General features: G+C 47.0%; 1 protein-coding gene across 1 annotated transcript in view; it reads left to right on the forward strand.

Moving 5' to 3' along the window:
- Positions 1 to 16,053, forward strand: part of Cyfip2 (cytoplasmic FMR1 interacting protein 2) — a 123,199-nt gene that overhangs the window by 15,359 nt on the left and 91,787 nt on the right. The window contains 4 exon segments of the mRNA XM_038325914.1: positions 5,879 to 6,018; positions 7,849 to 7,942; positions 11,987 to 12,060; positions 13,817 to 13,918. Coding sequence (XP_038181842.1) covers positions 5,902 to 6,018; positions 7,849 to 7,942; positions 11,987 to 12,060; positions 13,817 to 13,918 — 387 coding nt within the window. The 5' untranslated portion in view covers positions 5,879 to 5,901.

The raw sequence follows: 16,053 nt of genomic DNA on the forward strand, positions 1-16,053 counted from the left end.
GATGCCGGCAGTCTTGATGAGCAGTGAGTGAAGCCACTTACTCATTAGCAATTTGAAAGTGGAGGCGTTCCCATTGGCATTGTCTCTGAGAAAGGAAAACAAATTATGTATCTTTTCTTTTGACTTGATTTTCCTAGCCTGCAGTCTATTTTGTTTAGGAAAGGCAAGTTGCCTCTTCATGGTTTTCTGTTTTCAGCCTAAAAATTGGATCACAGGCACCGTCCAAGTAACGAGAGCCAGGTTTTTATTTGGTAAATCTATGATCTCACTGAGGTAAAGGCGTTTACTCTTGTGCTGGTCCACTGTAGCTACCTGATGAACACACCATGCTCCATCTTGGGAGAGCAGGAGTTTGATTTGAGGTCTCCTCTAGAACTGTTACACACACAGTCCCAGTATCTTAAACAGACAGTGTCCTTGCTGTGCCGAGAAAGTTGTTAACGTTCCCCCATCATTTTCTACCCCAGGCCTGGGCTCACATGAGTCCTGATTCCTTGGTAGGAAGTCAGACTGGAGTCTGAGCACTGAAGGTGCCTGTTGCTCGTGGGCTGGGATTTGTTTCTAAATCTTTTCAGTGGCAGAAACACGAGTGTATGTACAAACATCTGTACGTATAAATATCACTTGTGTCTTTGTAAATGTGTATTGTGTCAGTGAGGACCTTGTTATGTGTTTTAATTTTAAATATAAATATAAACACATATGTGCATGTGTACCATCTGGGTATCTGTGTTGTGCTGGCCTCTTTCTATTGTTGTGATAAAATACCTGGTCGGAGAGCCACCCAAGAGAAGGGTCTATGTTAGCTCACAACTCCAGGCTGTTTATGTTAGCTCACAACTCCAGGCTGTCTATGTTAGCTCACAACTCCAGGCTGTTGTTTATGTTAGCTCACAACTCCAGGCTGTTGTTTATGTTAGCTCACAACTCCAGGCTGTTGTTTATGTTAGCTCACAACTCCAGGCTGTCTATGTTAGCTCACAACTCCAGGCTGTCGTCTATGTTAGCTCACAACTCCAGGCTGTCTATGTTAGCTCACAACTCCAGGCTGTCGTCTATGTTAGCTCACAACTCCAGGCTGTCTATGTTAGCTCACAACTCCAGGCTGTCGTCTATGTTAGCTCACAACTCCAGGCTGTCGTCTATGTTAGCTCACAACTCCAGGCTGTCGTCTATGTTAGCTCACAACTCCAGGCTGCAGTCATCTTGTCAGAGACGACACTGCAACAGGACCTCGAGACAGCTGTCACACTGCACACCCGGAAGCAGAAAGAAATGCACGCATACATACCCCATGATTTCTCTTAGGAGACCCCCTGCCTAAGGAACGGTGCTGCCCTCAGCTGGGTCCTCCCACATCAGTCAACCCAGTCAAGACAACCCCCTATAAACATGCCTACGCCAAGCCAATGGAGACCATCCCTCGTTGAGGCTTTGCTCCCAGGTGACTCCATGTTGTATCAAGCCCACAGTCAAAGCTAACCACCCTGTCTTAGGGTTTCTATTGTTGTGAAGAGACACCATGACCACTCTTAGTAAAGGAAAGTATTTAATTGGGGTGGTTCGCGTATAGTTTAGAGGTTTAGTCCGTTATCAGCGTGGTGGGACATGGCGACGAGCAGGCAGACGCGGTGCTGGAGCGGTAACTTACAGTCCTACATCTTGCAGGCAACAGGAAGTGGTCAGTGTCACACTGAAGGAAACTTGACCAAAAGAGACCTCAAAACCCACCCCACAGTGACATATTTGCTCCAACAAGGCCACACCTCCTCCAACAAGGCCACACTCCTCATAGTGCCATTCCCTTTGGGGGCCGTTTTCTTTTAAATCACACGTCTCGGTACCTTTTCCTGTGGTATTTGGTTTTTAATGACTCTCCTCAGTTGCAAATATGTATCTTCAGTCCTGTCAAGGATACCTTAGTCTCAACACCACCCGGAGCACATCTCATAATCAATCATTTCCTTGTAACACATCCAAGCATGTCACAGTAATTTACCAGTATGCCATTGAAAATAAAGCGAGCTTGTTTTCTTTGTTTTCTGTTTTGTTTTCATACAAAAGGGTTTGTCTGTGTGTCCCTGGCTATCCTGGAACTCACTCTGTAGACCAGGCTGGACTCAAACTCAGAGGTCCTCTCTGCCTCTGGAATGCTGGGACTAAAGGCTAACACCACCATTCCTGGCTAAGCTATGTTTTTTTTTTTACTTCCTTTTTTACCATATTTTATTTTTGTCATTCTCAGGACATGTCCCCCCAGGACCTACGATCGGATTACTGAATGAGAGGCTGGAGAGATGGCTCCGTGGGTAGGAGCACTCGCTACACAAGCACCATGTAAAAAGCCAGGCATGGTCGTGCATTTCTATAACCCCAGTGCTGTGGGAGGCAGAAACAGGAATCAGTTTATTGGCTGTCAGTCTAGCCCCTGGTTCAGTGAGAGACCCTGTCTCGAGATAGTGTAGAAAAAGTAAGGAAGTCAGAGATCCAACCTCCCCTTAGGCCTTCACAAACACCTACACACACATACACGTCACAGAATCACTTGGAACAGTTCCTTTCTGCGTGGCTCTACCAACAGTTTGTTCTCATATACATTCATTGCCTTCCATTTATTCCTTTTTAGGGGTTTGCATTTTAAGTTTAAAGCTTATTTTACAATCATGTAAAACCTGGAAAACAAGGTATATTCAGGACTGCTGGACTGTTTCCTTCATAGGCCTTACGCTTCTTTCTCCTCTTTCCTGAAAGCTCAAAGCTCTTCAGTCTTTGTATAGTTTTTGTCCGTGTGTGGATATGCATCCTCCTCTCGGATAAGTGGGATCACGTGGTCCACACACATGCATCCTGGGGCTTGGCTGCCCTGTCTTACTGCTGCCTGGTTCTCACTGTAGAGGGCTCCAGCAGCCCTGAGGTCATAGATGTTTGTCTTTTTCAGTCTGTTGCAGTTGCATTTTTTATACCCCAACTAACAGTGTGACCAGTTTCTCTGCAAGCTGGCCAGTGGCATGGTGGTCATAAGAGTTTGATCAGTAATGGAAGTCTGGGTTTCTTACTGCAAATGAAACAGTAAGCTTTTAAATAGCGTCTTCTTTGTATTAGGAGTGGGTTCCAGGCTGATATTGATAAAGCTGTTCGTGTGATCCTTGGTACAGGTAGAGCCAAACCCCACTAACGCCGTACTTCTAAACATTGAGTGCTGCTTGTCTCTGAAGCAGGGTCCCTGTGATACATGATTGATAGGCTGTACAAACAGACGAACCCTTGCAATGTCAAGCATCGAGAAAGGTTGATGATTATTATTTGACATAATGAAGGGGATTATTGGGCTTTGTAATTAATTGTAGATTATATACCCTCAAGTGGACTTATAAAAATGTAAGGCTAGGCTGGAGCATATATTGCTTTTGCAAGTTCGATTCCCAGCACCCACATCTAGAGACTCACAATTGCCTCTAATTCCTGCTCCAGGGGATCTGATGATCTCTCCTGAGCTCCACCAACACCTGCACACATACCGACACACAGGCACACGTGCATACACATGATTTTTAAAATATAAATGAAAAAGAGTAACGCAAGGAAGAAAAGAGGCTTTGTGTAGTCTGACAATCATGCTACTGTAAACCTGAGTATCATACTTAGAATTCTGAGTGGGGGTGAGAAGAGAGGCAGAGGGGCAGGTCACCGCTGAGTTCCAGGTGTCCTCTCCGGAGGCTGGCTGTGCCATTGGCAGGGTACGTGCCCAGAAGGTGTGCGAGAACTCAGTGGAATTCTAGTCAGCTGATCTGCAGCCACTCAGCCTCCGTCTGCCCTCCCGACCTTGGGCCTGAAGGAGGTATTAATTGGCAGTGTGGCCTCGGTTATGAGCTCCAAGTCTTCGCAGCCACACACTCCAGCTCTTTGCAGCCCCCAGACCACATTTACATGTCAAAGGCCCCCATGTGGCCTGGCAACAATAGAAGCTATTTTTCTAACACAGGACACAGTCCCTGACACTGAGAGAATCCAGCCCTTGTCTAAACCATACTTCCCTGCTATGGGGCTGGGCTAGCACAGTGGCCCTTCTCTGTGTCTTCTTCCTATTCGTGTTGTAAAGATCTGGCTGGATTGTCACTAATGATCCTATAGGACTCATCTTAGGTTTTGTTGTTGACCTCTACTGGGTATTATTATTATTATTTGTTTTTGTAATTACGGACTCCTCTAGCCTCATTTTTGGGGGTTTGCATTTTTGATCTCTTCAAGTGTTTCAGTGCAACATTAGGCTAATTGAGTTCCACTTTTCTTTCCTTAAAGATTTGTTATGTTTTTATTTGTATGTGTGCAGAGGAGGGCCCCAGATTCCCCGGAGCTGGAGTTGCAGCTGGATATGAACCACCTAACTTGGATGCTAGGAACTGAGCTTGGGCCTTCTGAAAGAGCAGCACCCTGGTCCACTGCGCAATCTCTCTAGACCCGTGTTCCACTTTTCTTACCTTCAACTAGATGTATTTAAGACTTTCATCCCTTCCCTTCAGCTCTAAGTAATTACCATTTCTGTCTGAATTACTCTGTAGCTATGAAAATGTTTCAGTAGGTTTATAGGTGTTCAAAGGGGTGAATTTGGGGGTTCTCATCTGCACTGTTGGCACTATAGTAACTCTTGGTGTTGGTGTTGTATCACTGCCGGGGGGGTGGGGTGCCATTTGAGATCAGCCTCACTGTGTAACCAGGTAGGCTTTCAGCTATATAACCCAAACTAGCCTCAAATTCATGATTCTCCTGCCTTGGTCTCCCAAGTGCTGGAACTGTATGCATGTGTCACCGCACCTGATTTAACATATCGTTTTGGAGGCTACTTGTGGGAACCCAATTTATACACTAAATCATACAGTGTAAGCTTTTAATGCATTTTCATGTGTAGTTTGGAGTTTTAAAAAATGAATCTTCTGCTTGCACGGTGCTGTGTTCTAAAAATAGCAACTAGCTTGAGCTGGTTAACTGCCCTGCTCAGTCCTTTCTGCCTCACTGCCTGGCAGAGTTACCCTCCAACCAGCTGCGTTCTACCTGGGTCCAAGACACAGAAATACCTATTAAGGGCCGATGGCTTTAGTGTGGTTCATAAAATGTCTCCAGACCAAGGAACACATGGCATCTTCTCCATTGCTTCACACAAGGCTGGTTTACAGGAGTTATGCACTATGTGCTCCCTGCTCAACTAGCCTCGAAAACCTAGGTCTAGGTCTCCTAGGTTGCCCTTTGTCCTGGCTTTTCGGTCATGGATCTTTGTCCTGTGCCAATATCCAAGAATGGAACTGATGAATATCCTTGTGAAGAGAAGGAGGCCCGTGTCCCCATGCCCAGCATCAATTCAGGTCCTTCACCCTTGCTTACTTGGTCATGTGAATGTCATATCACTTCTCAGAGCTGTGTTTTCTTGCTGCTTCCGTGTTGGCAGAATCCAGCTTTTTTTCCGTGCTGGCAGAAAATGGTTGTTGGCCGAGATATCCTCGACATGTATTATTTAATTTATTATTTGTGTGTGTGTGTATACGATGTGGTGGTGTGGCAGTTCATGCCATGGTGGGTGTTTGGAGATCAGGGGACAACTTGTGGGAATCTGTCCTCTCCTTTCACCATGTGTTGGTCCCAGGGATCGAACCCAGGTGGTCTGACTTAGACTCAAGTGCTTTTACCAGCTGAGCCGTAGCACCAGCCCTGATCCTCACATTGTAAATATGTAGGTAGAAGACATCTGTGAAGCACTGGCATTTGAGAGCAGCCTCAGTGACTCCTAACCCTCGCCACCCTCCAGAAGGGGTTTGGATGAGGTGAGGACAAAGGAAATAGTTGGAGGGCCTGAAATTTTCCCTTGTTCTTTTCTCCTCTCCATCAGTGTGGAAGACAGAAACCGCAGCCATGACCACCCACGTCACTTTGGAAGATGCCCTGTCCAACGTGGACCTGCTGGAGGAACTGCCCCTCCCAGACCAGCAGCCATGCATCGAGCCCCCACCTTCCTCCATCATGTACCAGGTAATGGAAATGGGGGCATGCAGTGGAGAGACCTGGATTCTGGAGGTCCTGTAAGAGTGATCTTCCCTGAAGTACAGGGAAGAGGAGGTGCATCTGGAAGGTGAAAGGTCAGGAGCTGATGGGGTCCCTGTGTGCTCTAGGAGCCCAGTGGAGGGAATGGATTAACTAATAAATGTGTGTCAGGACCATGTCCCTCCCCTAGGGAGCATTTGTTGATCTGTTCTGATCCTAAATTCCTTCTGGGCTGCTCCTGTTGATGCACCACTCAGCGTATGGCGTCCCAGAACTCATGAATTAAATATCACAATTTAGAAGCCTCTGGAGCCTGCCTGGATAATTACTTTTCCTGAATGTGTATGACAAGAGCTCAAACAATTCCACACAGCGAATGGCTCAGGGAAGTGGGTCACAGTTATTTGCTTTGGCCTTAAATGAGATCTTGTGATAAACCTCTTGCGATAAACCTCCATCACATTACACACAGCCATGACCCTTGCAGGCCTAGCGAGGAGGGCACTCATGCAGGTAGAGGCAGCCTGGCCAAAGCCCCCTTGTCTGGGTGTGCCAGGCTGAATGCCATGTTAAGAAAGAATGTGTTAATTTGGAAACTGGGGTTGTGTTAGACCTTTTTGCTAAGTCTTAGATGGTGAATGATGACTAAGTATAATTATATTTTTTCATTTCACTCAATAATTAAATGAATCTTCATATACTTGAAGATTCAGTTCCTAAATCTGACTTATTCGTAGCTTTTAACACAGAATAGAATTTTAATTATACAAGTATATTTTGGTTTTAGCTTTATAGAGAGACATTTTTATTATTAACAAAATGGAAAAGCATAGCATAGAAATTTATTCCTTATACTGATATACCCTTCTCTGTGTACGTAGACATTTTGTTTTATTAAATGTATTTGGTGTATATAGTCTTCTTTTTTTTTTACTAAAACAGGAATTTATATATATATATATATTTAAATATAAATATATGTGTATACAAACTGTCTGATTCATCTTTTCCTTAACATTTATTGTGGAGCCAGGCATGGTGGCTCAGAGATGTAATGCCAGCATCCCAGAGACTGAGGGAAGAGGATTTATGTGAGTCTGAGTCTAGCCTGGGCTACAGAGCGAACCGCTATCTCAAAAATCACAACAGCAAAAACTTGAGTGGATATTGTTGGACATCAGTGATACAGTAATGCCGCCTTATGTTTAAGCAGCTGATGGTCCTTCCAGCCCTTCGTACAGAGAGACTGCCGTCTTCTCCAGCTTTTGCTGGCTATTTTCATCATTTTCAGGTGGCTGTTTAATTGTAAAAGCTGCGGTGGTGGCCTGACCTCTACACCTTCACCTGTGCACCCTCGGGCATGTGCGTCTGAATGGCTGGATCAGAGCCATGCACTTTTGACTTTTAGCAACTGTTTGGACTTGCATAGTTAGCTGGGAAGTATGACTTCCTTGTGCTTGAACTTTAATCCATCATGACAAGCATATAAAACAGATTAATTGCAGTGCACTAATCACATGAACAAGTTGGCAGGGTTTATTAGTGGATCCCTACTAACTGAAATTAGAAAGTTCGGAATCAAATATGTACTTCTGGGGCTTGGTTGAGCAAAACCGGTCACCTGTGAGAAGCAGGTGCTGTCCATCTGTCCTCAGCTGTTTGGAGGCGGTAATGGGTAATATTCGAAAGCCGTGGGGCAGTAGATTTCCACAGAAAGCTTGTGGCTTTTGTTGGCGGCTGTTCGCTCCCTAGACATCCAGCCAGCTTAGATGTGTTTTCTAGTAGCCAAACACCCCCTCCTGTCCTCTCCCTCCACAGGCTAACTTTGACACGAACTTCGAGGACAGGAATGCGTTTGTCACGGGCATTGCAAGGTACATCGAGCAGGCAACGGTCCACTCCAGCATGGTAAGTCTCCGTGACCTACATGTGCAGATGCATGCCCTGCTGACGCAGGAGGAACCATGGGCTGCCTCCCACACCAAGCCTGTGCTCAACTACCCCGCTCTGCTCTGCCTTAGTCTGCTGGGCTATGGAAGTCCATTCTGGAACCCAGCCCCATCTCCTCTCTGTGCCTTGGGGCAAACTCCATGCCTTGCTCATCTTGCTCACTATAAGTCTGTCCAAACCCCACTGTTCACTTCCTGGAGCCCAGAGCTTTTTATGTACACATGGGATTAGGTTCTACTTTCATCTTATCCTTACAGAGTACTGGCGGGAAAGGGGGTGTTGTGTGTTCTCTTGACAGAGGAAAAGGTTCCTCATAAAAATGACAAGTGACATGGCTTTGGAAAGTGCCATTTATTGATTCGAGGAAGTTGCTGGCCTAGAGCATTCATAAATGGGGCCATTTGTTTTCCTTCTTAGGGTCTGATCCTAAGAGAGAGAATTCTCCTCTCCCGTTTTATCTCGAGTGAAGTTTTCAGATTCTAGATTCCTCACCCAAGGGCCCCTGTGTGTACTGCTCTGGACCCTTCTCACTGTGTGGGACAGGTTCTAGAAACCCAATGCACTCCTTCACCACTGTGAACCAACTGTGAGCTGATTGGAGAATTAGCGTGAGGCAGTCTCATTTCTGAATGAGTCAAATAGGGAAGAGACAAGCCAACCAAACCTGTTCTCTGTGCGGCTGTTTCAGGGTCATCAGCTCATGTAATCCTCACACAGACTCTGAGGGAGGTGATTGGAAGCCCCCGTATTTCAGCTGGCTAACATTGAAGCCTCTCTCGCAACTGTTAAGAAATTGACTGAGGGTTTCACAGCTGATGGGGTGGTAGTTCTAAACTTGGGATTCTCTGGTGACCAAGCTTGGTGCTCTGGACAATTCTTTGCAGGCACATAAAAATGTATAACGTTCAGCGTCATGGAGTTCAGTTTTTGAAGGGGCCTTGAGGAGGCGGGAGGAAGCTTCCTGGAGGAAACCACTTTTGAGTACAGCCTTCTAAGAGGGTAATGATTGGGTGTGTGTGCACACTGCTCTTTGAAATGTAGGCTGGGCAGTCTGCTGTGTGAGACCATCAGAACCCCATAATCACCCTGGGGCTTGCAAAGGGCTCATTATACCTATTGTAGAGACGAGAAGACTGAGGTCTGGAAATTAATAAGCAAGTTGTTCGTGGTCCTACAACCAGAAGTCCTAGCATGAACGTGGAGATAGTCCTGATCTCGTCCTGTGGTCCTCTCTGTGTCCCATATGATTGTAGCAATCAGAGATGAGATGGGGAGGGGACAGCAGGCGAACATCAACACAAGCAAAGACAGAATTCTAAGTGACTGCCCAAAATCTGTGTGTGTGTGTGTGTGTAGCATTTATGAAGAATAAGGTAAGGAATCTATACTTGGAGATCATAGTTGCTATCTAGCCTCCCATAGCAAAATACTGTGACTAGGTGGCTCAAACAATAAGTGTTTTCCTCCCACAGCCCTTGAGGATGGTACTCCTGGAACAGGGTCAGCAGGAGTGATTTCTCCTGCTGTCTCTTTGGCTATCCTGTCTCTTTCCACACAAACTCCTGCGTGTCTGATGTCTCAGTGTGTACCCAAGTTTCCCCCCCTTATAAGGATGATAGATTGAGTGAGGGTCTGCTCTCATGATGTCCTCTGAGCTTCATCACCTTTCAAAAGGACCAACTAGAAATAGTCATGGTCTCAAGCACAAGGGTTAGGACTGGAACTTTCAGATGGTGTATGGGGAGTCGGAGGGGCACACCTGAGCCTGTAACAGAGGGCTTTCATCCATTTAACGAAAATGTAGACCAGAGAGGCTGGAGATGTGGGTCAATTTCAGTTGTGTGAGCAGCCACCTAGAAACACACAAAGCCCTGGCATGATATCCAGCACCAAATAAACCGGGCATGGTGTGGCAAATGCTTGTGATCCCAGCCGTGGGGAGGTGAAGGCAGGACGATCAGAAGCTAAAGATCACTTTCTCAGCTCTGTAGGGAGCGTGAGGCTAGCTTGGACTGGAGACCCTATCACAGGTGAACAAACCAAATCAGCAGCAATGGGCAGTTTTCAACCGTGGGAGAGGGGAGCAGAACTCTGCTTCAGCCATGCTTTACCTGTGAGCTACTCGTGGGATGAGTTATGGAGATGCGAGCGGAACACATACACTGGATGAGCTTCTGAAAGTGATTGCCACCGGAGGCACGAAAGGCTGAGAGGGGGTAGTGGCCCTAGGCGGGAGCTGTAATGAGCAGGTACATGAGAGAAACTGGAAGTCAACTCTGCCTGGCAGAAGGAGTCTTTGGGGCGGAGGGAACTGGAACCCTGCAGACTGAGGTGTCCCAGAAATACCAGGTCACAGACTGAGAGAGGCAAGTCTGGGACAGGCTGGCTCTAAACAATGACTATATTTGTCTTCTGATGCGGCTATGAGAATTTACATAATTGGTTTAGTTGATAGAGTGCGTAGAATTTACGAAGCCCTAAATTTGATCCCAGACACCACATAAACGGGGTGTAGTGGTGAATATCTGGAACCCTAGCCCTTGAAAAGTAGAGACAGGAGGATCAGAAGTTCAAGGTCATCCTCAGCTACCTAGAAAGGAGTAACCTGGGATACATATATCTAAAATAAGTAGATGTTTTATGTATTTACATATTTTTAATTAACATATTTTTTACATATTTTTATGTACATATATTTATGTATATACACACATATTATATACATACATGAAAGATGGCCCTATAACCAATACTTTAGGTTCTCAAGGCCCCATTCAGGGCTCTTCCCACCATGCTATCTTGAGCTCTGTGTTCCGGACTTGTTACATAACAACCCTAGCTGAACTGTCCAGAGGGCAGAGTGCACATCTTGGTTTTCAGTCTTGTTTCTGGCACACACACACACACACACACACACACACACACACACACACACACACAAACACACACACACACACACACACACGAGACCTGAAGATACTTACTGCAACCTCTGTTCCCCAAATGAAATTATGCCTACTGTGGGCACTTGGGGGCTGAGGGGAAGAGCCACGTGTTCTCTACATCACTGTCAGTTCCCCTTTTAGACACGTGTCCCCAAGCAGAAGAGAAAGCAGGAGGCCCATAGTTGGGCTTCGTTGTTTCTGAACTTGGGGACAGCATGTTACTGACTGGTGTTCTAAATTAAGAATTGAAACCATTGCTTTTGGATAGAATCACACTCAGTAACAAACTCCAAATTAAATTGGATTCTTCCCTAATAATGTCTTATAAAGTGAATATGATAAATAGATTTAAATTTTAACATTCATTTTCCCTAGATACAAACATTTATAAGGAGAGGAAGCATAATACTAATTTTTTGTCCTAATATTTTTGAGGTATGCTTGCTATAACTGGAAGCCATTTCAAATATATACGTGAATAAATCACATATACTACCACCCCGCCCATCAAATTCCATCACCCCTACAGTGCCCTAGACTGTTAGCAATCTCATCTGGATCCTCTCTCGCCGCGTTCCCATCAACCACTGTCTGTACTTGAGGCTCTTGTGGATATTTCATCTAAAGGAACCAGAATATGTGGCCTTTCGTCTGGCTTTCATTGAAATTCATGTCAGATCAGCCTTAAATGGGAGGAGCATGTTCATTACCTGGGGACTTCGCTGGGTTATAGGTCTTTTTTGTTTGTTTGTGTTTTGTTTTTTGAGACAGGGTTTCTCTGTGTAGTCCTGGCTGTCCTGGAATTCGCTCTGTAGACCAGGCTGACCTCAAACTCACAGAGATCCGCCTGCCTCTCAAGTGCTGGGATTAAAGGTGTGCATCCCCACCCTTTGGAAAATAGCTCTTAATCATAGGCTCAGCCAGCCTGAGAGCCTGCTTTGTCAACAAGCCCCCAGCTGATGCTGCTGTTGCCAGCCACAGACCACACCTAGGCCTTGAGAAAGCCGAAGGAGAGCCCTAGCGTTATTCCTCCCTGATGAAAGTGCTTTGCCGTTTCAGAGAAATGCTAGAGGAGGGACACGAGTATGCGGTCATGCTGTACACCTGGCGCAGCTGCTCCCGGGCCATCCCACAGGTGAGACCATCCTTGCTATGCCGCTTTTGCCCTTCAGGGGGCGTCAGTGCCCCTCAAGTCCAATCGAACCTAAACAGAGGGCTGAGTTTTCTGGGTGACAAGAAGTAATTCTCGGCCACTGACCCAAAGAGCACCCCATAATACTACTGAGAAGGTCCATGCCCCCAGGGTCTTGAAAAGTTTCCCAGCATATTTTATTTCATAAGCAGCATCTGCCGCCTTCCACCCAGGCCACTGCAAAGGGTCTAAAGTAGCACACAATCTCTCCTCACTCCTCCACCCAAACCGACGTCTGTCTGTCCGTCCACAGAATGATCACTGCGCACACTGTGCTTCGAGTGCTCTGGGTCTTCTTATTGGAACCGGAGGAACATATTTATAACCATATCATTACCACAGAGCCATATTGTTTCTCACTTTTTATACTATCTTGGACTTGTTGAAAATATGGATATTTTTATTATCATTGATATTTTTATTTAATTGTAACAAATCAGTAAACCACACACATAAAGTAAACAGAAGGTACCATTCTCTCTTTTAACCCTCACATTTAGAAACAGCTATTAACAAATTTTGTACGTTTCATATTTTTTAAGCCTGATTCTGTTTTTCTTAAACAACTGGTTTTCTTAAAAATTTTTATTGCATTTACTTATTCTCTCAGGGTAGGGCATATATGCACGATGGCATGCATGCGGCAGTCAGAGGACAACATGCAGGCACTGGTTCTGTCCCCATCCAGGCTCATCCCTGATAAGGCTCAAAAGGAAGTGCGTTTTTCTGCTGAACCATCTGGCCAGCCTCAGAATTTTGTTTTCCTGGAAAAAGAGACCAAACTGGAGCTGTCACTCAGTGGCAAGGCACTGCTAAACATATCCAAGGTCTTGGGGTCCAAGGCTTGGGGTCTCTCCCCAGCAGCGCAAAGCCAAAAATAAAACAGGCCTCAAATCATACTGAACCTTTCTGCTTGCCAGCTGCGGAAGCAACCTTCCCATGGTTGGTTGCCCCAGAGACGCCCCCTTAGTCCTTCTGACGTCTGTAATGGTGGTATACGATTGTGTCCCTTGTCCACTCAATACCCCACTGGCAGTTCCCAAGCCATTGATAGCCATGAAGGCTAGTTCTTTTCCAGTGCATGTGGAACTCACCTGGAATCCCAACACATAGGAGTCAGGAAGACCCGAGTTTCCGGTCTGCGCGGGCTACGTAGTGAGACACTGTCTAAAGGGAAAGAAAATACGTGATCGCTCACTCTCGCGCCCAGCATCTTGTTGTCAGGCTTGGGGGGGGGGGGGTGTGCTGAAAGAACATCTGCCATACGGTACTACGGTTGTACGCTGACTAGGAGCACTGGGTGGGGGAAATGGGTCTCTGGACGGCACAGCTTCGGTCAGCCATTATTAACCTGGATGTGGCTGGGAGACGGCTCAGCCATCTTGTTGTCAGGCATACAACATGACAAGGGCAGACAGGCTCAGCATTTTGTGCATGAGGATAGGGGAGAGGACATTGCGGCTCTCCATAGATACGTGGATAACTAACTGTAAGAGCGCAGACCAGCCGGAAACGGAGGAGGGCCCCCGTGTTGGGGCCAGCTGGCTCGTATAGCAGCCAGTCTCCGGGGATCACTTCACCCCCCTCACTAGGGTGACCGTATTATCACCCACCACGAGGTGCCGTGTGTGAGCCGCTAGCCATGCTCTGAGACAGCGGCTGGGAGCCTGGATGATGAGCTGGCCTCTCTCGTTCACAGGTGAAGTGCAATGAGCAGCCCAACCGGGTGGAGATCTACGAGAAGACCGTGGAGGTGCTGGAGCCAGAGGTCACCAAGCTCATGAAGTTCATGTACTTCCAGGTGAGCGGGGATGGGGGTGGTGCATAGCGGAAGGCTCACAAAGACCCCCACTGTGCACATACTAGACTTCGGTGCCGTGTCATTTTTTTTTTCATCCGGCTAGTATTTTTTAAGAGCCACCTACAGTCCCGTGGGTGAGCCAGGCCAGCAGGTGTCCCCACCTCCACAGAGGAGTGTCCTAGTGAGATTGTGTATGCTTGGAGCACAGAGCTTCAAAAATACACCGTCGTTTTTTAGGACGCGGTAAGGGCCATGCGTGAAATACGATTTACAACAGTTGTAGATTGCGGAGTCGCTACAGATAGTTGGTGCTTTAGGGGCAGCGCATGGAACTATGACCTGGTCACAAGAGAGGCAGGAGTGTGGTGGTACGGTGAAAGGGATCCAGAAAGATGGTACTGCAGAGCCCCCAGGCTGGTGGGGATGGCTGTGTTCAAGTCATAGAGGATAGTAAGGGAGTGGGTTATAGAACTGTGAGAACAGGAAGTGCTCCGAGGGGAGGCTGGAGGGGGCGGGACTCAGTGAGATGGGATACTGTGAGCTTAGGTTTGGATTTGGTGGTGAGACCTGACCTGAGGTTTCAGGACGTCTGGCCGCTGGGTAGGAAATGGTTGGGAGGTGGAGACGGGAAGAGGCTGCGAAGAGGAGGATGGGGACGGCCGGAGACTAGTGGGGTGCTCTGAAAGAGCCGCTGTTCAGAGAACGCAGGGCAGGGAGAGGAAGGACCAAGGGCCTTCACAGGTGCGAGGAAAGGCTAGGTGGTAGCACAGGAAGTGTGAGCAGCCTATTACTTGCTGGGGTCTCAGTGGCAGCTGAGACAGTGGCAGGATGGATATTTCAAAGCCAGTCTTTACCCCACAGTGGGCGACTTAGCCTGCACAAGCCATACGCTATGAATGTTCCACTGGGGGGCTGAGCTTCATTTGTAGACTCTTGACTCTGGCTAGAATCCACTCTGTACTCTCAGCATCCAGGCAAGAGCTGGGACTGCACTGGGGAGGTGTCTCGGCCTGGGTAAGGAACAGTGCCAGGTCAGACCCTGGCTCCGCTGTGGTCTGACTGTGTGTGAATTATTTCACACACTCATACACACATACACACAGACACACACACTCACACATAGACACACAAACACACAAACTCATACACACTCACACATAGACACACAACTCACACACACAGATACAAACTCACATTCACACACACACAGACACTTACACACAGAGACCCATACTAGCACTGGGGAAATGAAGCCTGCACACAACACACACACACACACACACACACGAGAAATGAAGCCTACACACACATACACAGAGACACATGCACACACACAAAAATGAAGCTTACACACACACACACACACACACACACACACACACACACACACACACACACACGGGAAGTGAAGCCTGCCTGTCAGGATAGTGGAAAGGATAAATGAGATCTATCTGTAGGTGCCCAGCAGGGCTATGTTGGCTTACAGTGCTTTGTAACTGTTGTTCGTATCATAGACAGCCTGACTTTCTAGAGCCTAAAGTCTCTGGGAAGCAGGTCCAAGAGAGAAGAGCTGTCAGAAACTGGGTGTGAAGTGAAGAACTTCCCAACAAGGGGTATCAATGGACAGAAGGGTCTAGAATGATTCACAGCCATGTACCCAGCACTGTGCCCATTGACTGCAGTAACCAAAACTGCAAAAACTGCAATAAGTTAAAAACCAAACTCCTCAGCAACTCAAGGCTCGCTTCAAGCACTCAGCAACACTGTGGCCATCCCTGCTAGTTCCTCTCTTCCCTGCTGGGGTCAAATGCCTAATAAAGCAGAGCCAGGAACCTCAGGGAAGGACAGATTTACTTGGCTCACAGTTTAAAGGTACAGTTCACGGTGGCAGTCAAAACATGGTGGAAGACGCGTGAGGCACTGGTCAGGTTGTGCCCGGGTCAGGAAGGAGGGGACCCAAATCCATGGGGTCACACCACACTACTTACACATTCAGGGTAAGTCTTCCTTGTTCAGTGAGACCTTTCTGGAAACACACATCCTTCATGGACACATCCAGGTGTTCCATGGTGAGTCTAAATCCCATCTCTATGCCATTATTGGGCATTGCTGTAGGGAACAGTTCCACCATGGCA

Source organism: Arvicola amphibius, chromosome 4 (assembly GCF_903992535.2).
Source record: "Arvicola amphibius chromosome 4, mArvAmp1.2, whole genome shotgun sequence".
NCBI classification, from domain to species: domain Eukaryota; kingdom Metazoa; phylum Chordata; class Mammalia; order Rodentia; family Cricetidae; genus Arvicola; species Arvicola amphibius.